Source organism: Artibeus jamaicensis, unplaced genomic scaffold (assembly GCF_021234435.1).
Source record: "Artibeus jamaicensis isolate MK-2021 breed Jamaican fruit bat unplaced genomic scaffold, CSHL_Jam_final contig_233, whole genome shotgun sequence".
Taxonomy (NCBI): domain Eukaryota; kingdom Metazoa; phylum Chordata; class Mammalia; order Chiroptera; family Phyllostomidae; genus Artibeus; species Artibeus jamaicensis.
In genome coordinates, this window is record NW_026521486.1 from 22341868 (window position 1) to 22368645 (window position 26778).

Sequence of the window (26778 nt, forward strand, 5' to 3'; positions counted from 1 at the left end):
AATCCTGACTATGGTGATATCAAGGAATTACTGTTATATTTTAGATGTTAAAATATAACAATATTTTGTTAATGAAATTAACACAATAATAAAATTGTGTTAGAATCTTTATCTTTTAAAGATGTATATGGAAGTATTTAGTCATGAAATGCCTGAAATCTTCTTCAAAAAAATTGAACGATGGGGGAGAGAGGCATAGGTGATAAAAGGTTGGCCTGTTGTTGCTCATTACCATGTGGGGTTTTTTTAATACTATTTTCTGTACTTGTATATGTGTCTGAAGTTTAACAAAATAAATTGTCTTTTAAAGTGCTGTAACATAGTAAAAACAGTACTGTTTACCATTATTATATGCTTTGTACAATATTTATAATATTATCTAATGTTTGCTTACATTTTTCAGATTACAACATTACAACATGTTTTCATTTACACTATGATTTCTGGTACTCACACTAAATCTAGGAGGTAGGTATTATGTGCCCATTTTGCAAATGAGAAGACTGAGCCGGAGACAAGAGTTCAATTCCAGGAAATATACTCTCCACTCAGCCAGCTACAGGGTACCCATGGTAAAAGGATAGGAGGTACCACCGGCCACTGGCACAAGGTCCTTGGTTCACCAAGCACGGAAAGGTCACAGGTTCGCTTCCCAATCAGAGCACTTATCTAGCTTGCAGGGTTCTGTCTTGCGGTTGGGGCACCTGCAGGAGGTAACCAATCGATGTTTCAAAGTTTCCCTCTTTCTCTCTCCATTCCTCTTTCTCTGGAATCAATAAATGTATATATATATATATATATATATATATATATATATGTACATATATATACATTTGTATATATGTATACATGTATACTGTATATACAATAAATGCATATATATTTAAATATTTTTAAATATATATTTTTTAATTTTTTAAATGGCTCTAGTCAGATCTAGTAGGGAGAGAATAAACAGAACATACAAAATGTTCTGTTTAGAAAAAGCTAGGAAAAGTTATCAGACAAAATTTGAGCTCACATTTACACATCAGAAGAACCCTAGCTACTACTTTAAAAGGCAATCTCAGAAGAACAGAACCCAGCAGAAGAGATTAAATCATAATGGAAAAGTCCTTGCCAAGGTTTTTATTTCCTTTACATACCGGTAACTGTATTCTTTTAAGTTTTTATTAATTTAACTCTATCTCTTATACCTAACCTGTTTATTGTTGCTAAAAATAAGACTAAAACTAAGGCTAGGGCAGAGATGAGAAACTGTGGGAAGCGAGGTTGAGAAGTGGGACGTCACACCACAGTTGCTCCGAGGCCCAGCTGCCTAGTCGTTGTGATCCACCTTAAGGAGCTCTGGCCACTCCGCAGTAGAGCGGGCGCTCAGCTCCTCCCACTCCCGTGTCTGCTCCGACCCGGGAACGTGGAGGAGACAGGAGAGACGCACTGAATGGAAAGATTGGCGCCAGGGGCTGCAGGGTCTCTCCCTCCCCCGACTCTAAGCGCACCGGGGACGAGCGTGGAAAGCACGGGGCACTGGGGTGTGGGTCTTTGCCGGAGGTTTCGGGGTGGGGATGTGCTCTACTGAACCGGGGACGAGGGGGGATGCGAGGGGTGGGGCTCATCTTGGGGTGGGGTCGCAAGGGGGCAGAACTGGCGCGTTTGACAGACGCTGTACACACAGTGACCGCTAGTGCAACAGTGTAAGTTCGCGAGGTCCGGACGCACCTCTTCAGATCATTTCCAAAAGAGGGGCAAGTTTTTCATTCCCCGCCCCGATGCCCCTTCTTCGTTTTAATTGATTGGCCTTAAGGTAGGCGGGGTCCAAGGTTGCTTGTTAATTGGCTACCTAAGTAATCTATCAGGATGACGCAACTATTTGGGGAGGAAGTGAAGATTATTTTGGTACCTCCTGCCCCAACTACTGATTGGTTGAGATTTGCAGTGATCTGAAACGAGGCCTGAAAATGTCCACCAAAGAGAAGGGCCTATTGGCCGTTTACGAAGGGACGTTTCCTAGGGTGGGACTGGGAGGAGGCAGCCGGACTCTGTTATTGTAGCGAAGGACCAAAGTGGTTGAAACCCGGAAATGAGTTGCGAAGGGAACTGCAGGAAAAAGGAAAATCCGCGGCACCTTCTCTGCCCTCAAACAAGGTCATTTCCTGCGTGGGATCGATAGTTTCCTGTTTACTCGGCGAAGTCTGCGTGTATCCTGGCTTTGTGGAATATACGTGACAATTAAATTCTGATGAACCTTTGGTTCCAGACTTCTCATTTACTTAACGTTACTTAAAAGAATGAACGGCTGGGGAAAGGAAAAGCACGGAGTTTACCACTTCCTTTAGGGAAGAATGGAGAAATCGAGGCTCTCACGTGGAAAGCTAAGGGTGACGCTGGCTCACAGTATTCAAGCTGGTGGGCTTATAAAAAAAATTTTTAAACCCTTTCATAAAATAATAGGAGAGGGTGGGTGGAGATGAAGAGAACTGTAAGCATTTGTCTGAAGGAAGGGCATTAATTGCATATAAAAACCTTGAGTAGAGTGTATTTTACTCATCGTTGTATTTCTGGTGTTTGGCAGTGTCTGATACATAGTAGGTGATCTGAACCAAACCAGAATGAGTAGACTCTTTCCAAGTATGCTGGGCTAATTCTAAACATGTCAGACCTTTCCAATGGCAATTTTATGATCCTGGAAAAATACTCCACACTTACCACCTCAGTTAATCCAGCTATAAACTGAGATGTAGCTATGCGTCCTACCTGTGAAAATGCTACCATTTTCTCCTTAACACCCTGAAACCTTTAAAATTTAAAGCAGATTTCCCATCAGTCTGCCTTCCTAGAAAAATTAAAAAGATAGATGGGAATTAGATGAAAATATCTCTACATAGAGTAAATGAAAAATAGTCTTGAACCTGCTGAGATTCAAGAATAGGAAGTACTACTATTTGAGTGTTGAGAGATACCATCTATACTATAAATTACAGAATCACTTGCTTTGAAGTGATATGGGAAACTTTGAAAAACCTCTGTTTAACCTTTATTTGCCCAGGCCCCAGGCACCCTAGGGAGAATGATGGGGCCGTCTGGGAGGGCGGGTGGCCAGATAGTCAGTAGGACTGGAACTAGCACCCCCACTGATAGAACAATTATCACATTCTGCTTCTGTATCCCACGTTTGTCACATAGACAGGAAGACCCCTAAACTATATAACCCCCCAAGAATCCTTTGTTCGGGGCTCAGAATTTGGAGACTGACTCCTCTGGGCCCACGTACACGTTAAGAAATAAACCTCGTATTCCAGAATCCCTCAGTGTCTGGTCGCTTCATTTTCCTATAACAGAAGCACGAATGTGCACACGTTTTTCCAAGTCCAGACTTTTTCTTATAGCTAGACCTAAGCAATGCTTTAGCCTGGTGTAAAAAATCTGAAACTGAACAGTGTGAGAACTTCCCATTAGCACATGGACAAAAAAGGGCCACATACTAAACCTGGCAAGCCCAGAAGGAATAGTCTGAAATTAAAACATCTTAACTAAGCCCTGGCTGGTGGAGTTCAGTGGACTGAGTGCGGGCTGCCAAACAAAAGGGTTGCTGGTTTGATTCCCAGTCAGGGCATATGCCTGGGTTGCAGGCTGAGTCCCCAGTAGGGGACACATGAGAGGCAACCACACATTGATATTTCTCTCCCTCTCTTTCTCCCTCCCTCTCTAACAATAAATAAAATCCTTTAGAAAATAGTCTTAATCTCTTTACATCTTTATTTTTAAAAACTTTTTAACTGAAAGTGACTTGACAAAGGTCAATGTTTACGTTAACCAAGCCTGCCTATTGTTTTTTTTTTGCATCTGATGTAGCACACCTTTGGAAAAAGAGAGTAATCCATTTTTTCAGACTCCCTCAAGGCACAATCCCCCACCAGAGCAAGAACCCTTATTGTTATGATTATCATGTTCTTTGTTAACTATCCTATACCCACCTATACAAAAGAAGTATGCATCTATTCCTTTTACTTTTTATTCAGTCCCAGAGATTTCCCCACTTTGCTTTCTCCCACCTCCCTAATCAACCACCAGTGAATTTCCTGTAACCCCTTTATGTCTTCCACTTAAATTCTAATGTACAAAGTAAGTGGTAAAACTGCCATTCTCTGGAGCATTTCTTAATCCATTGAGATTTTGCTTCCTGGCAATTGTCATCAGTTTGGTTCAAATAAACTCATAACATTTTTTATGGGTTTGGACGTTTGTTTTGTTGCCAAGCTGTATTATAATATCGCAACTGCAAGACTTAGCAAGGGCTATCACTGAAGATTCAGCAACACATACCATCTGTTTATCAGAAGCAATCCCTTCTTTTTTATGACTTTCTAGGATGTTCTAGGTCAGATAATTTACAAGAGAGCCTATCCTACTGGATCTTCATTATCATTATGGCAACAGTTTAGAAATAAAGGGGAGGCACAGGAGGCAGTTAAATTTGCAGTAATGAAAGTGCCATAATTATGGCACTGTACATAATTTATGGCACTATACATACATGATTCTAGCATAAAAAGGTATATGTTGCCTGTGTTGATGGGTGGAAGAAGATGTTAAGAAAATTTTCAAGAACTGTGCTCACAAAAGCGCATTTTGTTCCTGTCATTATAAGAGACATCCAAACCCGTAGAGAATTTTTACGAGAGTTTATTTGAGCCAAACTGACAACATACACTGGAGAGCAAGATCTCCAATGCTCTGGAGAGTAAGTTTCTGTTATGCATTCGAAGTTAAGGAGGGAACTGTAAGGATGATTTCAGGAAGGTGGGAGAAACAAGCCAGGGATCGGATAACAGTTTAAGATTTTGTGCTCTCTTGAGAGTGCTCCTCCTCTCATGAAGCAGATGAATAGAGGCATTTCAAAGGTTTGTTACAGCTCAGATGCATAAAAACAATGCACAGGGTTTGCTCAAGACAAAGATAAGCCTTTTACAAAAGACGTTGTGTGCCTGGGTGTGGCTACCCATCTTGCCCTGTCCGGTTAGAAACTTTATGATCAGATTACCCTATGAGGTTACCTTCCATAGAACCCCATTTTTCATCCACATTCCTAATGTTGTGTGACTTATGTGAAAACATACAAATGGTTTTTAGGTTAATAATTCATACACTGATGGCATCCTCATTTCCCCTTTGCTGATGCCTGGTAAGCCAAGCAGAAATTGTCTCTGAGGGAACCTAGATCCCAGCACCAAGTCTAAGGAGAGAAGAAAAAAAACTGTCATTGTTCCTAATCACAGGTCCAAACCCTCCATTTGTGGATGTAAAAAGGGGTCCTGCGGAAAGTAACCTAACTGGGCAGGTCATTGTTGTCATGCCCCAGGCATACAGCTTTTTTGTGTAAAGGTTTACCTTTGCTTTCAGCCCTGTCCCCTGTTTCTGCGTATCCAGGTGAACATGCCTTTGAAATAAGCCATAACCATCCTCAAGAGAGCACATAATCCTGTTAGATTCCTATAATCCAATCCCTGCCTTGCTTTTTCCCCACTTCCATGTAATCTTCCTTATACTTCCTTCCTTAATTTCAAATGACTGAAAGAAATGACAAAACTGCCATTTTTTAAAAATCTTGCTCCCTAGCATATGTTGTCAGTTTGGCTCAAATAAACTCATAAACATTCTCTAAAGGTTTGGGCCTTTCGTACGTGACAAAATAAACCAGAGGCATCTTGACAGTGAGAACATGGCACACTGAGTCAGACAGTAGGTAGAATCTTGGACCTCAGAAAAATCTTCACTGGAGCCTAGCTTTTCCCTGCTCTCCCTGCCCTTCCACCCCCTTGTGAAACAGTAATCAAGTTTCTAGTCCTGGCCTACTAGTCAGTTTGTTACAGTGTCATCCTGATAGCCAAGGTTGTGGGTTCGATCTCCAGCCAGCACACATACAAGAATCAACCAATGAATGCATAAATAAGTGGAACAACAAATCAATATGTCTCCCTCTCTCCTACCCCTCCACCTTCCTCTTTCTAAAAAAAAAATCAATAAATTAAAAAAATAAATAAAAACACAGTGTGCTAGTTGAGATCCAGGAATCAGAAAGCTGCTGTTGGTAACGCTGCCTCAACAGCCTTCCGTGGCCAGGTGAAGGGGTGTGGAACACTGCTCAGAAAGACCCAGCCACGGCCCATGGCCACGCTGGCCAGCGACAGCCAGAGCCGCCGGGAGATGGCCCCCGCCTCACGTCCACTCCTCAGTTCTCTCGAGTAGACAAATTATTGATCATCACAATTTACAACTAGAATCCCCTGTGCAAGAAAATCTGGGGAATTGCCCTGGCCGGGTGGCTCAGTGAGTTGGAACATCATCCCGTATAGCAAAAGGTTTCAGATTTGATTCCCTGTCGGGGCACATGCCAAGGCTGCAGGTTTGATCCCTAGTCTGGGTGCCTGTGGGAGGCAACCGACTGGTGTTTCCCAAATCGATGTTTCTCTCTCTCCCTTCTTCTCTCTAAAATCAATAAAAACATATCCTCAGGTGAGGTTTAAACAAAAGATCTGGGAAATGCAGTTTTTGGGTTTCCACCTTTACAGTTTAGGAAGGTATATAAAAAACAGACAGAATGTGGGTCAGCCGTATCCATCACAAGTGTATATGTATCCATATTTTTTCCATAGCTCCATTTAAAAAATTTCCTTGGTAGTATAGTAAGTAGAAAGAAAGGATTCTGAGCCAGAAGCAGCACAAAAATGAAGCAGAAGTCTGCTTCAGACTTTCACATTTTATAAACCAATAAGGACATAAGGGGAAGCAGAGAATTTGTATAATGTCACATAAAGAAATGACCAACTACAGCCCTGGCTGCTGTGGCTCAGGACTGAGTGCCACACTGTGAACTGAAAAGTTACCCACTGGTTGGATTCAAAGTCAGGGGATATGCCTGGGTTGCGGTCCAGGACCCAGGTTGGGGGTGTGCAAGTGGCAGCCAATCACATATCTCTCACACATCAATGTTTCTCTTCCTCTCTTTCTCCCTCCCTTCCCCTTTCTCTAAAAGTTAATAAATATAATCTTTAAAAAAAAAAGAAGAAGAAGAAAGAGCCCTGACTGGTGTGGTTCAGTGGATTGAGCACGGGCCTTCAAAGCAAAGGGTCACTGGTTCGATTCCCAGGCAGGGCAAATGGCTGGGTTGCAGGCCAGGTCCCCAGTGGGGGGTGTGGGAGAGGCAACCACACAGCAGTGTTCCTCTCCCTCTAGTTTTCTCTCCCTTCCTCTCTTTCTAAAAATAAATAAATAAAATATTTTAAGAAGAAAGAAAGAATACTGGAAGAAATTATTTCTGTCTCTATTTTTAAGATTATATTTATTTATTTTTAGAAAGGGGAAGGGAGGGAGCAAGAGAGGGAGACATCAACGTGTGGCTGCCTCTAACACTCCCCCTATTGGGGACCTGGTTGGTAACCCAGGCATGTGCCCTGACTGGGAAATGAACCAGTGACCCTTTGGTTTGCAGGCTAGTACTCAATCCACTGAGCAACACCAGCCAGGATAGAAGAAATGGTTTCTAAAAGGATATAGTAAGGAAAAAAATTGTTAACTAATTAATTAATTAATTAAGAAAGAAAGAGCCCTGGTTGGTGTAGCTCAGTGGATTAAGCGTTGGCCTGCTAAAGCAAAGGGTTGTAGGTTCGATTCCCAGTCAGGGCACGTGCCTGGATTGTGGCCACATCCCTGGCGGAGGGCGTGCAGGAGGCAACCACACACTGATGTTTCTTGCCTTCTCTTTCTCCTTCCCTTCTCCTCTCTCTAAAAATAAAATAAATAAAATCTTTTTAAAAAGGAAGGAAGGGAGGGAGGGGAGGAGGGAGGAAGGAAAGTGCTGGCCTGGTAGCTCAGCTGGTTAGAGGGTCACCCCGATACAAGGATGTGGGTTTGATCCCTGGTCCAGGCACATGTAAGAACTGACCAGTGAGTGTATAAATAAATGGAACAACAAATCTCTCTCTCTAGCTCTAAAAATCAATAAGTTAAAAATTAAAATAAATAAGAAAGACATTAGATTAGTGGACCTCTTACTTCCCATAGAGTTCTAAAGGTCTATTATTTAACTTTTTTCCTGGACACATAATGACTTTTTTGGTGGACTTCAACTTGTATTACTCTACTTATATCAACTTGCTCCAAGATTTAATAAGGAAAAGCACACTTTTATATAGTAATTTTAAATTGATTTTAGAGAAAGAGAAGAAAGGAGAAAGAGTGGATGTGAGACACATCAATTTATTTGTTTACTTATTTGTGCATCATTGGTTGATTCTTGTACATGCTGTGACTGGGGATTGAACCCACAACCTTGGTGTATCAGGACAATGCTCTCACCAACAGGGCTGCCCTGCCAGGGCAGCACTTCTTCTTTTTTTTTTTCATGTTACACCTTTTGTTCAAAAGCATTCCATGGCTCCCAACTGTCAATAAAAGACAATCCAAACTGTTCAGTCTAGCATTCACAGTCTCCTGCACCCTGGTCCTACCCCACATTTCTCACAGTTCTCTGCCCACCCCTAAAATGACTGGCAGCATTTGAATAGATGCCCTTATTTCTGTTATTATTTCCCCTATTTCATTCCAACAAATATGCATTGAGCTTACTGAGCATCTTCTATGTGTAAGACTTTCTCTTAGATACTTGCACAAGTTCAAAGACGTATTAAGCTCAGCCCCTGCTAGAGTGACCTTCCGTCCTAGGGTTCCCAGTGTTATCCTAGATTTAGCACTGAAAGTCACCTGTCCGGGGAAACACCTCAGTCCGGGGAACTGAGACAGCTGATGACCCTGCCCCTGGCCATAAGTAATCTTATGATCCCTTCTCACTCAGAAACTCTGCCCAGATACATATTCTTTTTCCCAACTTTATTCCAATGTAATGCTTTTGAACACCCCTAAAAATTAGCAGAGTATCAAAGACTATTCCCAAGCAATGATTTTTATGTTTGTGTCACCTCCTCAGTTATGAACTCCTGGAAGCAGAAACACCTTTCCAGGACACCATGGTGCCTACCAGTGCACTTCAGGCTTTGTTTTTTCTTAAAAACTTCTTAAAGTACGAGACAGATGGAAAAAGTTCAGTTGGATGATTGTTTTTACAAAGCCGACAGCGCCCAGACCAACCCACAGAACATACCCCAGGAGCCCCGATGCCCCTTCCCAGGGACAACACCCCAAAGGCTAACCACAGTGTGGCTTCATGACGCCTAGATTAGTTTTGCCTGTTTTTGAACTTTGTAGAAATGACACCATTCACTGTGTTATTTTTTGCAACCAGTTTCTTTCGCTCAGTTTTGTGAAATTTATCCATAGAGTCGCATGTCCCTACATTCACTCTCTGTGTTAAAGTCCATTGTGCGAATATAGCACAATACATTCGTCCATCCTTCAGAATGAACATTCAAAATGAACATTTGAATTTGAATTGTTTCCAGTTTGGATCTATTATGAAAACTGCTGAGATAAACATTCTAGGACCTTTTTTTTTTTAAATATATAATCTTGCCCCCCCCCCCCCCCCCCCCCAGTGTGACTCAGTGGTTTGAGTGCGGGCCTTCAAACCAAAGGGTCACTGGTTCAGTTCCCAGTCAGGGCACGTGCCTGGGTTGCAGGCCAGATCCCAGCAGGGGACGCACAAGAGGCAACCATACATTGATATTTCTCTCCCTCTCTCCTTCCCTTATCCTCTAAAGATAAATAAATAAAATCTTTAAAAAAAAAAGAAATTCTAGGTTTAAAAATAAAATAAAACAAAATAAAATTTTAAAAAATGGTGTATGAGAGTTCAGGATACTCGCACGTCTCCTCCCAAGTTTGGCATCTCTCTCTCTTTCCTCCTCCCATTTTATCCCTTCTGGAAGGTGTGGAATGGAAGCGCATGCGGTTTTAATTTAGTTTCCTGACGACCAGTTCAGTTGCACACCTTTTCATGTGTGAATTGTTCACTGGGATACTCTCTTTTGAGAAGTGCAGTGTAGACTTTTTTAAAAACCCTTATCACTGTTGACTCAACTTTTCACCAAAAAGGCCAGGCCCTCATGCTGAGGCTCCAAATATTTAGGTTCAGAGGAGCACCGTGCCTTGAAAAACATCTTCTGTGGCCCGTCTCCTGGGGCCTTCCCCGCCCCTGACACCACCAATGAGGCAGCGGAGGACGACCTTCACTTACTTCTAGCCCCCAAACTCTACAGAGTCCTTTCCAGTAGGCGGAGGAGAAGGCCTTGGGTTTTTCATCCCAGAAGAGCTACTGCAGGCAAAGGACCCCCAGAAACGGCCCTTGGCCTTCTCAGCCCCGACTCTGGGCTTCCCCCAGTGGTATCTGGGAGCACCAATTCTGGGGAGGCGGTGGGGCAGGCAGATATCTCTTAAAGCAGAAATGCCAGCACTCTCCTAAGAGCGACTTTGAGGGTGGCGGGGCCCAGAAGTGCTTCCCCATTGATGGCTCCCCGCTCCTTTCGCTTGAAGGCGCCGGTGGGGCGCCGGATGGCGAGGGGGCCCGGGCGGAAGGCGGCGCCCCGCGGCTCCGTGGGGTGTGAAGGTGAGAAATCCGGCGTGGCTGCGGGCGGGGCCTCGCGAGCCGCGCTCTCGCTCCCACCGCCCGGGCCGGAGTCCCGCTCAGGGAGGGAGCCGGATAAACCGAGTCACATTTTCCTCCCAGGCCAACGGATCGTTCCAAACAGAATCCTTGGCCCTTCGGAGCAGCGCGGGGCCTAACGGCTACTCAGCGGGCGCTGAAGCGCAGTGGCGCCGTCACTGTCCCTCCCGGGCGCGGCGGCCGGGGACCAGCCGAGAGGTGTGGGTGGCCCCGAGATGGGCGGTTGAGAGGCGCGCAGGGCCCAACCGCAGTTGCCGGGTCTGGGTGGTGGGTGCGCCGCGCCGTCCCTGCGCCGCAGGTGGGCTCGGGTGGAGGTGGGTGAGTGCGGGGCCGGGCCCAGGGAGAAGGGGCCCCGTGTCTCCGGAGAAACTGGCCAAGTGGCCTCAGGGTATTAGAGAGAATATTTATTACCTGAGCACCTACTGTGTCCCAAACCCTAGGTGCTGAGGACCCCACGGTGAACGATGGCCCTGCCATCCTGGAGCTCACTAGGGAAGGGACAGACAAGAAAATGCAGATAGATAACGATACGCCAGACAATGATAAATCTCACCAAGGAAACACATAGTAGGAAATGGGGGCGGGGGGGGGGACTGGTATTTTAAATTGGGGGAAGGAGAAGGGATGGGTCTGAGAAGGCCTTTCCGAGCAAGTGCCTTTTGACCAGACACCTGAAGGAAGTGAGGGAGCCGTAGAATGATCCAGAAAGAGGGAACTGGACCAAGGCAGAGGGAATTGTGTGGGCCTTGAAAGATGTCTACCAGGAAAGCGCTTTGTAGATGAGATTAATTTTGTAGATTTTTGTGTTGAATTGGAGTTTCCTTAGAAAGTTAGCCATCATTCAGTCATTCAGGGCTAAGGAATTCACACAGTTCTTCATTCCTGAAGCGTGACGGAAGGGAGTAAGCCTAAGTGCTTCTTACAAAATATTGTTTTTAATTTTGTCCCCATTTAATATAGTGACTAAAGTTAGAATTGCCATTGGTTTTCATGAAGGCTTCATCTGAGTTAATTTTACAAAAAACCAAATAGCAACCCACTTTTTAAGAAAAGTATATATATTTGAGTTAAAAGAGTTGCAGGTTGGGTTTGCTTCTTTTTTGTTTATTTTTGTTTTGTTTGTTCGTTTGTTTTTCCCCAAATGAGGACGACCTAGAAGACAAGAAGTAGCAAGCAGAAGAAAGGAGAGAGGTGACATTGGGACTGGAAAGGTCATAGAGAGAAAGGAAAAGGAAAAGATAATAAGGAGGCTTTGGACTAGTCAAAGGAATAGCTCGTCCTTTATTCTCTTCCTTCAGATAAGCATAGGAAATAATGCTGGTGCTTCAACATGCACATTTCATCTGATCCTCAGAACTGTTCATCCAAGCCAGGAGAGCCAGAGGGGAGGAAGCAGACTCAGACTTGATAACTGGTTAAGTGGAATCGCAACTGTGCCTTCCACTGCAGCTCCCTGAAACAGTACAGGCTAAGGTGGAGCTATGAGGAGGTGGCTTATTTCAAATATTTAAAATTTTATGTGGAATTTTATAACGGCATGACCACCTAGCCTGTTTCCTGCTCATTTTGCTCCTAGAGAAACTGTAGTAATTGATGAGCCCTTTCCCTTTTCTTTCCCCAGAACCTTTGCACTGGCTCCTGAACAAGTGGGAAGAGCTTTGTTGACCCCAGAATTGAGTTAATCTGAGACAACATTAGAGTTATATGAGGTTTTACCTTCTTCCACAAGTGTTTATTGGTGTGCCCATTGGTTAGGTTGCTAAGTCACAGCCTCTTAAGGAGCTTAAATACAGCAAATAAATAACTAGCCAATTACGATTTACAGGCAGCAGTACCTGGAAGAGGAATTGGAGGGAGAGTCAATTCTTAGTGTAGCAGAAAGATGGAAAGCAACAAACAGGATGTGAGTACTAAGAATATAAGATTGAAATCCATTTGTCTTGTCGCGGTTATGTCAATAATCACAGTACCTATTACTTGTAAACTTTTGTTGTCCTGGTAATGAGTGACACGCATTCATAAACGGTGATGGGAGAGACTATTGCAGCCAATAGACTGTGTACAAGCTCACACTTCTGTTCATATTTAATTAGTGTTTGCCATATGTGGTGTTTTGTGCTTCAATATTATCAAGAACAATAAGAAGGACAAAATGCCCATGTTCAGCATTGTAACTGCCAACAGGCCTCAGTTAAAATATACACAAGTGGTCCTGAGGAATCTCCTTGAAAAGAGCCGTGACATATAAGTGTCAAGAGTAATATCAAGTAATATATGAATGTGTACAATGATAAGAACTGTTCTCCAGAATGTGAGTCATATAACTTGCAAAACATTTGGATGAAGATCCTCAGAAAGGTATTTTTAAGAATTAGATGAGTTTTGGCAATGAGATGGGGTGGGGTGGGCATCATCTGACAGCCAATCACATGTGGCCTGAAGTCCGGGGCTTACCAACATGATCACATCAAGGACAATTTTTAAAATCAATGGGGCAGGGAAGGAGAAAGAGAGGGAGAGAAACATCAATGTGTGGTCCTCCATGTGTCCCCTCGGGAACGCCTCACCCAGGCAGGCCCCCACCGCTCATCAAGACAATTTTAAATAAGCTTGTTCTTTGAGAATTCACTGGCATCTGGCCCCAAAACACTGCAGGTTCCATCCCTGGTCTGGGCACATACCTAGGTTGTAGGTTTAAGCCCAGGTCTGGGCTCTTAAGATCCCCAGTCCAGGCATATGTGGGACACAACCAGTGGGTGCTTCTCTCTTGTACCAATGTTTCTCTCTCTCCCTTCCTCTCCAAAAGCAATTTTTTTAAAAAATCCTTGGGTGAAGGGGAATAAAAATGAACGAAGAACCTGTGTTTCCACCCACAACAGAGGCCCTGGGCTGTCTATGTGTAGAGTTTCCCATCCAGAAGTCAGACATGGTCCTTGGTAATAGTTTTTTGTACAGGTTGGGTCCAAATTAGAATTGATCTTTATTTTTTACTTTACATAGCTTAGTTACATGCAAAATAATAATTTATGTTAACAGGGGAGATTGTCGTCAGATTTCAATACTTTCCAGTGTTTCAAACATTTCCTGTAGACCTTAAAAATTAGTTACATAATATGATCCCTTTTTTAGCTAGTCTTAAATCATTGCCATGTCCTGCTAGGGTCATTGTGTTCGTCTGCATTATTTTTGCAATATATATCAGTGATGGTAGAACAAAACAAAACAATGCCCCCAAAAGAAAACCTTCGTGTTTCTTTTTTTTTTAAAGACTTTATTTATTCACTTCTAGAGAGAAGGGAAGGGAGGGAGGGAGAGAGAAACATAATGTGTGGTTGCCTCTAGTGTGTCCCCCACTAGGTACCCAGCCTGCAACCCAGGCATGTGCCCTGACTGGGAATTGAACCAGCAACCTCCTGGTTAGCAGGCCAGCACTCAATCCACTGAGCCACACCAGCCAGGGTAAAACAAACTTGTGTTTCAAAGGGCACTATCAAGAAACTGAAAAGACAGCCCACAAAATGGAAGATAATTTTGGCAAGTAATGTATATAAGGGACTTGCATCTAGGATATAGAAAGACTATATTAGAATTCAATAATAAAAAGACAACCCAATTAAAAAATGGGTGAAGGATCTCTGTAGATACTTCCCACAAGAAGATATACGAATGACTGATAAGCACATGAAAAGGTATTCAATATCACTAGCTATTAGGGGACTGCAAATCACAACCACAGTGAGATATTACTTTATACTCACTAAGTTGTCTGTAATTGAAAGTACAGACATTGAAAAGAGTTGGCAAGGCGCCCAGGCCAAGTAGCTCAGTTGGTCAGAGTGTCATCCTGATACACCAAGGTTGAAGATTTGATCCCCAGTAAGAGCACATATTACAAGAAGCAACCAATGATTGCATAAATAAGTGGAACAAAAAACTGATGCTTCTTTATTCCTTTCTCTAAAATCAATAATAAAAAATTTAATTAAAGTTTTGGCAAGGATTTGGAGAAATTGGAATTCTATACCGTGCTAATGGGAATGTAAAATAGTACTGCCACTTTAGAAATTAGTCTGACAATTCCTTAAAAGGTTATACCATGTGACCCAGCAATTCCAATCGTAAGTATATACCCAAGAGAAATGAAAACATATGTCCACACAGAAACTTGTACTTGAATGTTCATAACAGTATTATTCATAATGTAGAAACAATCCAAATGCCAGGCATCTGATGACTGCATGAATAAAATGTGGTGTACCCATACAATGGAACACCACTTGACAATAAAAAGAAATGAGAACTGATACAGGCTATAACATAGATGAACCTTGAAAATATACTCAGTAAAATAAGCCCGTCACAAAAGACCACTCATTGCATGATGTCATTCATATGAAATGTCTAGAGTAGACAAATCCATAAAGAGAAAAGTGGTTAGTGGTTGCCTAAGGCCGGGAGTTTGGGGGAACTTGGAGAGTGACTGCTGTGGGTATGATATGAAAGAATTCCAAAATTTCATAATTTTGGTGGTTGCATAATTGTAAATATACTGAAAAAACTACCAAATTGTACACTTTAAATGGTGAATTGTGTAGTATGTGAGTTACATCTCAATAAAACTGTTTTTTTAAAACTTCAGTGGTTTAAAAAAAATGGGCAAAGGACATGAACAGACATGTCACTGAAGAGGGTATGCAGATGACAAAAAAGCATGTGAAAAGACGTTCAATGTTGTCAGCTACTAGGGAAATGCAAAGTGAAACCTCGATAAGATATACAGTAGAATCTTATTTTGTTTCTGGACAGCTGTTCCAGAAGTGATTTGTTTAAAAACCAAATAATAACTCATTCATTCCCTGCTTTGTCACCTGAGAGATGTGTGACTAATCATACAGGTATCAGCATGAAAATGTCAGGTCAAGAACCAGTTTTGTTCAACAACCGTAACATTATTTCTGTGAACAACTTGGTCAAGAACCAAATAGTTTGAGATAGGAGACATTTGAGAACTGATAACTGACTATAACTATATACCTATCAGAATTCCTAAAATGAAAATTAATGATAACACCATTTGCTGGCAAGGATGTAGAGAAACTGAATCATTCATACATTAATGATGAAATATAAATGGTACAGTTATTCTGGTGAAAACTATGAAGTTTCTTACAAAACATGCATTTACCATATGACTCAGCATGGCACTCCCAGAGATATAAAAACATAATCGTACAAAAACCGTTACTTGAGAGTTCATACCAGGTTTGTTTGACATAGCAAAGAACTAACTAGAAACAACCCAATTGTCCTTTACCAGATGAATGGTAAAATAAACTATAGTACATTCATACCATGGAATACTACTCAGCAATAAAAAGGAGCAAACTATTAATACATACAACAACTTGGGTAGATCTCAAGGGAATCAAGCTGAGTGGGAAAAAAAGACAGTATTATATGACATTGTTATGGATTGAATGTTTGTATCCCCCAGAATTCACATATTTAAATCTAACCCCCAATGTGATAGCATTTGGAGGTGGGGCCTTTAGGAGGTGATTGATTAGACCCTGTGGTACAGCCCTGATAAACTAGATTAGTGCCTTTACAGGAAGAGGCCAGAGAGCTAGTCTGCTGTCTCTCCACCTTGGGAAGACACAAGCTGACCGTCTGTAAACCAGGAGGAGCACCTTCACCAAACCCAACCAGGCTGGCACCTGACCTTAGACTTCCAGCCTTGATAACCATGAGGACTGGTCGTTTACATCCCAGTCTGTGGTATTCTGTTACTGCAGCCCAGACTAAGATAGGTTCCATTTATATAACATTTTCTTTCATGACAAAATTATTAGAGATGGAGAAAAGACTAATGGTTGCCATGGGCTGGGATTGGAGGAGAGATGACTGGCTATGAAAGGGACACTTGACATCCTGGCTGATACAGTTTGGTGGATTGAGTGCCAGCCTGCGAACCATTTGGGGCACATGCCTGGGTTGCAGGCCAGGTCCCTGGATGGACACATGTGAGAGGCAACCGAACATTGACGTCTCTCTCACACCTTGTGTTTTTCCTTCTCTCCTCCCTCCCTTCTCCTCTCTCTGAAAATAAAAATAAATGAAATTTTTTTAAATGATTTTTTTAAAGGGGAACTTGAGGGATCCTTTTTGGAAGGATCCTTCTTATAGAAGTTTTGTATCTTTTTAAAAAACATTTTATTTATTTATTTATTTTTTAGAGAGAGGAAGGGAAGGAGAAAGAGTGAGAGAGAAACATCAATGTGTGGTTGCCTCTCATGTGCCCCCTACTGGGGTCCTGGCCTGCATCCTAGGCATGTGCCCTGCCTGGGGATCAAACTGGTGACCCTTTGCTTCACAGGCCCGTGCTCAATCCACTGAGCTACACCAGCCAGGGCTGTATCTTTTTTTTTAATTGTTGTTCAAGTACAGTTTTCTGTCTTTTACTCCCATCCCAGCCCACCCCCCCCAGAAGTTTTGTATCTTGACTGTGATGGTGGTATATGAATGAAGCTCACATGTGATAAAACTGCATAGAATTAAACACACACAAATGAGTGCATATAAAATTGGTAACATATTACCATTGGAAAACTAGGTGAAGAGTATATATAATATTTCTAAATTATTTCTTTTTAAAAAAGATTTTATTCATTTATTTTTAGAGAGGGGAAGAGAGGGAGAAAAAGAGGGAGAGAAACATCTCTCGTGTGCCCCCTACTGGGGACCTGGCCCGCAACACCAGGCATGAGCCATGACCGGGAATCGAACTGGCGACCCTTTGGTTTGTAGGTTAGCACTCAATCCACTGAGCCACACCAGCCAGGGCTAGATTATTTCTTATAATTACATGGGGATCTGTAATTACCTCATAATAAAAAAATTAAAACAACATAAAACAAACAGTAGGCTGCATTTGGCTGATGGACCATTCAGACAACAGCAAGGACGGAGTATGGTGCATGGAAAAGCGTGGTAGGAGAGGAGGTGGGGCAGGCAGCCCAGAGCCAGGTCATATACGGCCTAGCAGTCCATGATGAGATGTTTACATTGTGTTCTAACTATGAGGGAAGGCCGCTAGAAAGGTTTTGACCTGGAAAGAAATAAGAGCAGATTTATGTTTTTAGAAAATCCCTGTCCTTGTGGATTAAAGAAATACTCTATGGGGATAAATGTAGAAGCAGAGAGATTAGTTACTGGCTATTATATTTTTAGAGGTAATAGTGACTTGGGCAAATATGGTAGAACAGAGGTAGTAGAAGCAGTCAGATTCCGCAGCACTTGCTAATGAATTAGGCATGGAGTTTGAAGGCAATACAGAAATTAACACTAGTTCTCAGTTTTTGGCCTATGCAAATGAGGAGGAAAAACAAGTTAGCAGATGAGTGGACCAGAAGCCTAGGGTGCTTGTGGGTTTGAAATTCCCATTAATCCCCACACGGAGACATCCAAGTCCGCAGCTTAGAGAGCAGGGCCAAATTGGAGACTGAGCTGGTATTTAAAGCCATGGGCCGCAAGTTGAGCTGGGGCATCTCTAGACAGCTCCTCAGAAAATTAAATGTCGTCAGAAGACCAGGAAGCTCAGGAGGATGAATTGCTGGCCCTGGTGAGTATTTATGATGGAGACGAATTTAGAAAAGCAGAGTCTGTCCAAGGTGGAGAAACCAGGATCTATTTGGACTTGCCACCAAATTTCAAGATATTTGTGAATGCTGTCTGCTCTCTGCAAGCACTTAGACAACCTGTGGGAAGAACATCATGGCAGCATGGTCCTGTTTGCCTGGATGCAGTTTCTTAAGGATGAGACCCTAGGTTACCTAAATATTGTCTCTCCATTTGAGCTGAAGATTGGTTCTCAGAAAAAAGTGCAGAGAAGGATGGCTCAAGCCTCTACCAGCACAGCACTAGATTTTGGAGGAGCTGCCGGCTGTGATGTAGACCAAGATGAAGCCGTGGATGAGAGAGCTGTGCAGGATGTAGAATCATTGTCAAGTCTGATCCAGGAAATCTTGGACTTTGATCAAGCTGAGCAGATAAAATGCTTTAATAGTAAGTTGTTCCTGTGCAATATCTGTTTCTGTGAGAAGCTGGGGAGTGAATGCATGTACTTCTTAGACTGCAGGCACGTGTACTGCAAAGCCTGTCTGAAGGACTGCTTTGAAATTCAGATCAAAGATGGCCAAGTTCAGTGCCTCAACTGCCCCGAACCCAAGTGTACTTCGGTGGCCACTCCTGGTCAGGTCAAAGAGCTAGTGGCAGCAGAGCTATTCGCCCGTTATGATCGGCTTCTTCTCCAGTCCACCCTGGACCTGATGGTGGACGTGGTGTACTGCCCTCGCCCATGCTGCCAGTTACCGGTGATGCAGGAGCCTGGCTGCACCATGGGCATCTGCTCCAGCTGCAATTTTGCCTTTTGTACATTGTGCAGATTGACCTACCATGGCGTCTGTCCGTGTAAGCTCACTGCAGAGAAATTAATAGACTTACAGAATGGGTACCTGCAAGCAGATGAGGCCACTAAGAGGTTCGTGGAGCAGAGGCATGGGAAGAGAGTGATTCAGAAGGCGCTGGAGGAGGTGGAGAGTAAGGAGTGGCTTGAAAAGAACGCGAAGAGCTGCCCGTGTTGTGGAACTCCCATAGAGAAATTAGATGGATGTGACAAATGACATGTACTGGCTGTATGCAGTATTTCTGCTGGATTTGCATGGGTTCTCTCTCTAGAGCAAACCCTTATAAACATTTCACTGATCCTGCTTCCCCATGTTTTAACCGGTTGTTCCATGCTGTGGATGTCAATGGAGACATTTTGGGAGATGAGATTGAAGACTAGTTCATTCCTACTGCTCAAGATGTGGAAGTGAAGTGGTTTGCCCAAATCTTTTGTTTAGGATACAAAGCACCCTTGCAGAATAGGATATTTAGGGTTACCTAAATGCATTCACTCTTACAATGTAGAAGATAAGGAAGAACGAGGGTTATATTTTCATGTGGTACTACTGACTAAGGCATGTTCCTGTATTGAAAACTGTAACATAATTGAGAAGAGTATAAGCCAAAGGTTCAGCAAATGAAAACTAGAGAATATTAAATATTACTATGTTCCCAAAGCTCTGAATAGTTAAAAATTTAAATATTTATTTGCCCCCCAAGCTTTAAGTAAGGAGAATGGTCCAGAGTTCAACTTGCAGACCTTTTTATCTCTCCGAGAAGCATCCCGCTAAGCTGTTATGTGGGAGTCCCCTCAGTCCTACCCCTTATAGTTGGGGTGGGTAGAAGCCTTATTAAATTGCACCAAGAGCCTGATCTCACTCTCTCCACGTTACATTGCTCCCAGCCTCTATTTCTGCCAACTCCTCTTTGGAGGGAGCCCTTTTACTCCGTAACTGACTGGATGGCCTAGTGTCCATTTGGCCTACTGCTTTTCAGAATAGAAATTCACAATTTAAAAAATATTTTTAATACCACAAACACTGTGGGTCACCTGATACTTGTTACCAATGTCTAGTCCACTGGTTTGGAGCAGAGTCTATTACTTAATGACACTTTCTTAGAAGAATTTCAGCCCTGTTCAGCCTTTCTGGGCAGTAGAGCCTAGATTCAAATGACTTGTCTTTGCTGCCTTTCTTTCTACCTTCTGTCCCTTTCCCCTCACCCAGCCTTCTGTTGGTAAGGACAGTTTCACTCTTAACCCCAGCAGCTCCTATTTTTATTTCCTCTTCTGCAATAGGAGAAAGCCTAATATATTCCCAAGCTAAGCAAGCTGAGCTTTCTTTAATTATCAGCTTTGTGAACTCCACACCACTGTAGTTCAGCCCTAACTTTTAAAATTATTTTTAAAGGTTTCCTCTAATGAGCTTTGGGAATTTGGTTTCCCACCCTTTTTGCAACGCGCTGTCGGGATAACTTCGGCCTGCCTAGACCTCTACTTCTGGGTTTTGTTGGCTTTTTGAAAAATTGCCTTTCCTTTTGGTTTGGTGAGTGGTTTGGTAGCAAAATAAGATTTTTTGAAAAAGGACAGAATTCAGCTGCAGCTGTGAACATGTTCTTTTTTCCTACTTTGTCATTGAAAATCGAGTGACATTGAAAATGTCACTTTAACCATTTTATGTGTGTGTGTCCAAAGAGTCACAATGACTGTTTCTGATCGTCAATGAGGATGTTTCATCTTAAAAATGAAAATAATTTAAAATCGTCTTAAAAAAAAATAAAGCCATGGGCCTGGAGAAGAGCCCAGAAAGTGAGTATGTGCTGAAGAGCTTTAAGGACTGATCCTTGGGGACACTACGTGTTTAGGCAGTGAGATAAACAGATTGGTGTATCAAAATCAAGGGAAGAGATGTAGTTGTACGGAGGGGGTGATCAGTTTTATCATATGTTTTTGAGTGTTTGATTTAAAAAGGAATGGAGAATTAATCATTGGCTTTGGAAAGATAAAGTTTGTTGATGATCTTCACAGGACTAGTTCAAACAGACCAGGTGGTACGAAAGCAGAACTGGAGAAAGTTGGGTTTAAGGAACTGGAAGAAATTTACTCCATTTTTTTTTTGTTTCAAATTATATGAGAAAGTTTACTTAGAAAGTTACAGAGGTAGTAAAAGTGAGCTGTAGAAGAAACGGGCTAAGGAGCCCCGGCTGCTGGGGCTCAGTGGATTGAGCACCAGCCTGTGAACTGAAAGGTCACTGATTTGATTCCCAGTCAGGGCACATGCCTGGGATGCGGGCCAGGTCCCCGGCTGGGGGTGTGCGAGAAGCAGCCAACTGATGTTTTTCTCACATTGATGTTTCCCTCCTCCTCTTCCCCTCACTCTGAAAATAAATAAGTAAAATCTTTTTTTAAAAGAACGGAAAGAAAGAAATGGGCTAAGGAAACAAGTTACAGAGGCAAAAAACATTTTTTTAAAAAGGCCCCTAGGGTTTAGGAGAGAGAAAAGGAAGTGTAAAGCAAACCTGGGGGGGGCCAGAGGGAGGATGAAGGGCACAGGGTTCTCCTGAGAGGGAGAGCTCGCTCGCTGAGGAATTTTTCTTTATAGGAAGCACAGCTGTGGGGTGCTCACCTTTAGGAGGACTTAAGATCAGGAGAAGAATTCTTTCTTCCATTTTGTTGAAGGAATATATATGCATTGAAGATTTTTTATGGTGAAAAATTTACATGTATAACTGTCCAGGTGGACTCAGTTCAGGCGATCCCAGTTGTACTGGCAACGTAGTCAGGAGCTGTAGACCACACGGCTCTTCTCCTCATCGGGCCTGATCAGGGTGTTGACATTGGCCACATCGGTGTCACAGAGCGGTTCACAGCCTGTCTGATGTGGTGATTGTTGGTCTAGACCCCTACAAGGAACACAGGTGCGTTGTCATCTGTCTCCTTCCTGGCTGGCGCAGAAGTCGGGGAGCTTGGTGATGGCATGGTGGTCAAACTTGTTTCTCCGGGGGGCGCCCCTCTGAGGCTATTTCGGCTGCCTTTGGAGCCGCAGTGTGTGGACACCTGTCAGTACTGCTTTCTTGACCTTCTAAGCCTTTGCTTTGGCTTCAAATCTGGGAAAAGCAACAGGCTTCCTTTGTTTTCAGCACCATTTTCGTGAAAAAGGCAAGAATGTTTAAAATGAACTCCTTGTTACCTACCATTCCACTTAAAAAATAGAATCTTTTGGATGTAAGATTCTCCTCTAGAATATTTTTTATTCATTCTTTTCACTTTAAAAAAAAGATTTTATTTGTTTATTTTTAGAGAGAAGGAGAGGGAGAAAGAGAGGGAGAGAAACATAAAAGTGTGGCTGCCTCTCGAGCACCCTCTGCCGGGGACCTGGCCCGCTATGACCAGGCAGCCCATGGTTTGCAGGCGGGCACTCAGTCCACTGAGCCACACCAGCCACGGCAGATTCTCACCTAGAATCTTAGCATGCCAGACCCATCCCGTTCTCCGCATTTTCTCTTTATCTAAGGGAAGGTCTTGTTAAGACATGATGGTATGGATCTGGCAGAAAGAAAAACTTTAATGGTATAAAGAAAATACTTTTAAGACAAAATTCTCTTTCTATTTTTTTATTTTAAATATACAGTAGGGATGTTTATTTTAACACTTCTAAAAGATATTTCCCTATGCCTGATGACTTGGTATAAAAATCAAACCCATCATACTTTCCCTATCAGTCTCTACATCAAGGGCAATTAGACCTTTATACAAAATGAATATTTGCTCTGAAACAAAAATTATTTTGTTTTTCCCAAGCTGCTTTTCCATACGAATGGCTGGTTTTGACTCCTAAATCATATCAAACAAGCAATGGCTGGCTTCAGTAAGCTCTAGGGGCAGGCAGTTTAGAGTCGCAGGTTGACTTCACCTGGGAATCTCCAACCCCAGCACAAGTAGCAGCCATCTCAGATTGCTTTAAAGCTCAGGCAGGGTGCCCCGGGCAAAACTCAGATGGGGGCGGACCTTGGCCTGCACCACCTGGGAAACCCCAGGACCAACATACCCACTGGACAGCTACAGACCATGTCAGAGCACCCTGGCCCTGCACAGCTGATCCTCCATGGATGGCGGAGGTTGGTGGTAAGTGGTCACAGCCAATCCTCGCAGCTGACTGCCCTGGGTAAATCCCTCCCATTGATCTGCCAACAGCAACCAAGACTCAACTACAAGAGGAGGGTGTACTCAGCCTACATGAAGGGCGAACCTGAGTGCCCAGCTTGGGTGATAGGGGAGGCTGTGCCACTGGACCCTAAAGAACACCTACTACATTAGGCCATTGCTGTCATCAAGACGCGGAATAAAAGCTGGTCTACCTAACTGATAGAAACAAACACAGGGAGGCTGCCAAAATGAGGGGACAAAGAAACATGGCCCAAATGAAAGACCAGGTCAACACTCTAGAAAAAGAGGTAAACGAAATGGAGATAAGCAATCCGTGATGCAGAGTTCAAGACATTGGTTATAAGGATGTTCAAGGAACTTAGTGAGGACCTCAAGAGCATTACAAAACCCAGCCAGAAAAGCAAAGGATACACTAATTGAAATAAAGAACTATTTACAGGGAAACAACAGTAGAGTGGATGAAACTGAGAATCAAATCAATGATTTGGAACATAAGCAAAAAACAATCATGCTGAATTACAAGAAGAAAAAAGAATACAAAAATATGAGGACAATGTAAGCAGCCTGTGGGACAACTTTAAAAGGTCCAACATTCTCATCATAGGGGTGCCAGAAGGAGAGGAGAAAGAGCAAGAAATTGGAAATCTGTTTGAAAATAATGAAAGAAAACTTTCTTAATTTGTTGAAAGAAATAGACATGCAAATCCAGGAAGCACAGGTAATCCCAATTATGATGGACACCAAGAGCCCACTCCAAGACACATTATTACTAAAAGGCCAAAGGTTGATGACAGAAAGAGACTCTTAAAAACAAGATAAAAGAAGTAAGTTACCGGAAGGTTGCCAGATGGGAGCGGGAAGGCAGAGAATGAGTGAAGAGGTGAGGGGATTAAGGAGTACAAATAGGTAGTTACAGAATAGCCCTGGGGATGTAAAGTACAGTGTAGGAGATGGAGTAGCCAAAGGACTTAATGCCTGACTCACGGACAAGAGCAGTGGTGGGGGAATTTCCTGAGGGAGTGCTGGGTGGAAGGGAGCAAAGGGAAAAATCAGGACAACTGTAATAGCACAATCAATAAAATATAATTCAAAAAATAAAACCTTAAGGAATAAATAAATAAATAATTTTATTGAGATCAGTTAGCACATTTGTTGATTTTTCTCCAGCTAATTAGTGCAAGTCGAGTAAGTAGAGTTAGGTCTAACCAAGTGGTGGATTTTACCAAGGAAGGCAACAAGTGGGAAAGAAGGGCCACAGAGTTGCAGGTTTTTGCAAATGAGTGCTGAGAGTGATGAATCATAGAATTTAAGTTGGGTGATGTGAAAAGTAAAAACTGAAGAAGGTTGATGGGCAGTGAAAAATTTTTATGGCTTGCCCTGGTGTAGCTCAGTGGATTGAGGTTGGGCCTGCAAACCGAAAAATCGCGGTTTGATTCCCAGTCAGGGCACATGCCTGAGTTGCACAGGCCAATTCCCAGCAGGGGACGCATGAGAGGCAACCACGCATTGATGTTTCTCTCCCTCTCTCCTTCCCTTCTCCTCTAAAAATAAATAAAATCTTTTTTAAAAAAATTTTATGGCTAATAGCTTAGAGATTCTACTTCTATCACGTTGTTGGAAAGGAGGTGATGGTCAGTATGAGATGCAAGACAAAGAGGGTTTAGAAGGAGTACCTTTATTAGTAATGACCAGGGTGAGGGCGTCACCATGGAAATAAGTTACTGAAGTACAATGAAAAGCAAGATGGTTGGCAATGAGCGGACAAGAAATTGGGAGGCCGGCATAGAAGACAGACTGTTTCCGTGAGTGATGAAGTCACAGTGGATGATGACAGTAGGAGTGGCACGACTAAGAGAATGCATCAGGTTTTAAAATGTCCAGGGAATGAGAGGAAGTGACCCAGGGGATCAGCAGCACACGACTGCAGGGTTCTGACGACATGCACTTCAGAGGAGCTGAGTTTTTGAGCGACTAGAGCATGAGAAATAGTTTGGAACAGGCAGCGAAAAGCTCTGTGAGAAGTAGAAATGAAATGCTGAACCTCCGCACTGTGGTACTTTTAGAGAAGTGATATACCCCAAGGAAGAAGATCAGAAGGAAGGCCCTGGCTTGTGTGGTGCAGTGGATTGAGTGCCAGCTTGTGAACCAAAGAGTTGCCAATTCAATTCCCTGTCAGGGCACATGCCTGGGTTGTGGGCCAGGCCCTCCGTAGGGAGTGCAAGAGAGGCAACCACACATTGATGTTTCTCTCCCTCTCTTTCTCCCTCCCTTCCCCTCTCTCTAAAAATAAATCAAATCAAAAAAAAAAAAAGAAAAAAAGAAATGAGGTCATGGAAAAAATCACATTTACACTGGAGTCCGAAAGACAAAAATAACTTTAAAGAGAAATAGATTTGGGAAGATACTTCCAGCCAGAGAAACTGCTATTACCAAAGAAGAGGAAGCTAACACTGTGGGTTCTGCCCACAGTCTAGTGCTTTTGCAATTCCACCTACAGGCCTGCTGTTGCTGATGCTAGTAACATCTGGTGTAGCCAGGTCTCTTTAGCAGTAGGCCACCAGGTGGCAGTGCATGTATTTGAGGCGTCCTTCCTGGTACTGTGGGTTTGCTGTAGCTGGAGATGAGACTGCCATAGCTCTCACGGAGGCTGGGCAAGAGAGACGTGGATTGATGTGTTTAGTTAGGCCTGGAAGTGTTGTCATGGTCCCAGCAATGAAGTGGCATAACCCTCAAGTGAAGAGAATAAGCCTGAGAATATTTAGGCAAAAGATGAAGAAGGTAAAAGGGAAGCTGTCGCAGGTTACAGGTATGATGGGGGGTCTACGTAAAGGCAGAAAATAGGAACCGCAGAGAAAGGAAGAGATGACATTCTTTTAGGCGGTTAAGGGAGATGGTCAAAGGTTTTGTTCTGAGTCCTTTATTTCCTAAAAATAACCAGCTTAAGACCATTTCTCCAACAGAAAGGGTGTTGGCGTTGAGGGGAGTATGACTACCATAGCTTCCAGTGCTTTGACGAAACCTCAGATGCCTGGGCTTCTGGCCAAGCCTCTGTAATGTAGTGTTGGAACCATCGTCCTATCCCCGGGGGTTGCAGCTGTCCATGAGTGTGCTGTGGCTAAACCAGGAAAGCAGGCACATGCAGATTTCCACAGAAATTGTGATTCCATGGAGGAATTTGAGGAAGTGAGGAAGACCAGTATCTTTCAGAGGGCAAAGTGATCTTGACATGTCAACACTTTCTTTGGGTGGGATTCCATGGAAGTTTGTCACTGACCTGTGCTCCTGACCTATGAAATGTGACTTTTAAAAAAAGATTTTGTTTATGTACTTTTTATAGGGAGGGGGGAGAGAAGGAGAGAGAGAGGTGGAGAAACATCAGTGTGTGAGAGATCCATCTACCAGTTGCCTCTCACACACCCCCAACTGAGGACCTGGCCTGCAACCCAGGAATGTGCCCTGACTGGGAATCGAACTGGTGACCTTTTGGTTTGCAGGCCAGCACTCAATCCACTGAGCTACAGTAGCTAGGGCATAAACATGAATATTTGAGCTA

General features: G+C 43.1%; 2 protein-coding genes across 2 annotated transcripts in view; both read left to right on the forward strand.

Moving 5' to 3' along the window:
* The first annotated feature begins 10416 nt into the window (after positions 1-10416).
* The window catches only part of SLC2A3 (solute carrier family 2 member 3), a 58883-nt gene continuing 42521 nt past the window's right edge, over positions 10417-26778 (forward strand). Inside the window, exons 1-2 of the mRNA XM_037167853.2 lie at positions 10417-10558; positions 12441-12518. Coding sequence (XP_037023748.2) covers positions 12498-12518 — 21 coding nt within the window. The 5' untranslated portion in view covers positions 10417-10558; positions 12441-12497. The remainder of the gene's footprint in view (positions 10559-12440; positions 12519-26778) is intronic.
* LOC119065722 (E3 ubiquitin-protein ligase RNF14-like) lies at positions 18184-19519 on the forward strand. The gene is given in 3 exon segments (XM_037167856.2): positions 18184-18340; positions 18342-19285; positions 19288-19519. Coding segments are annotated over 3 exon segments (1269 nt in total). The 5' UTR covers positions 18184-18188; the 3' UTR covers positions 19461-19519.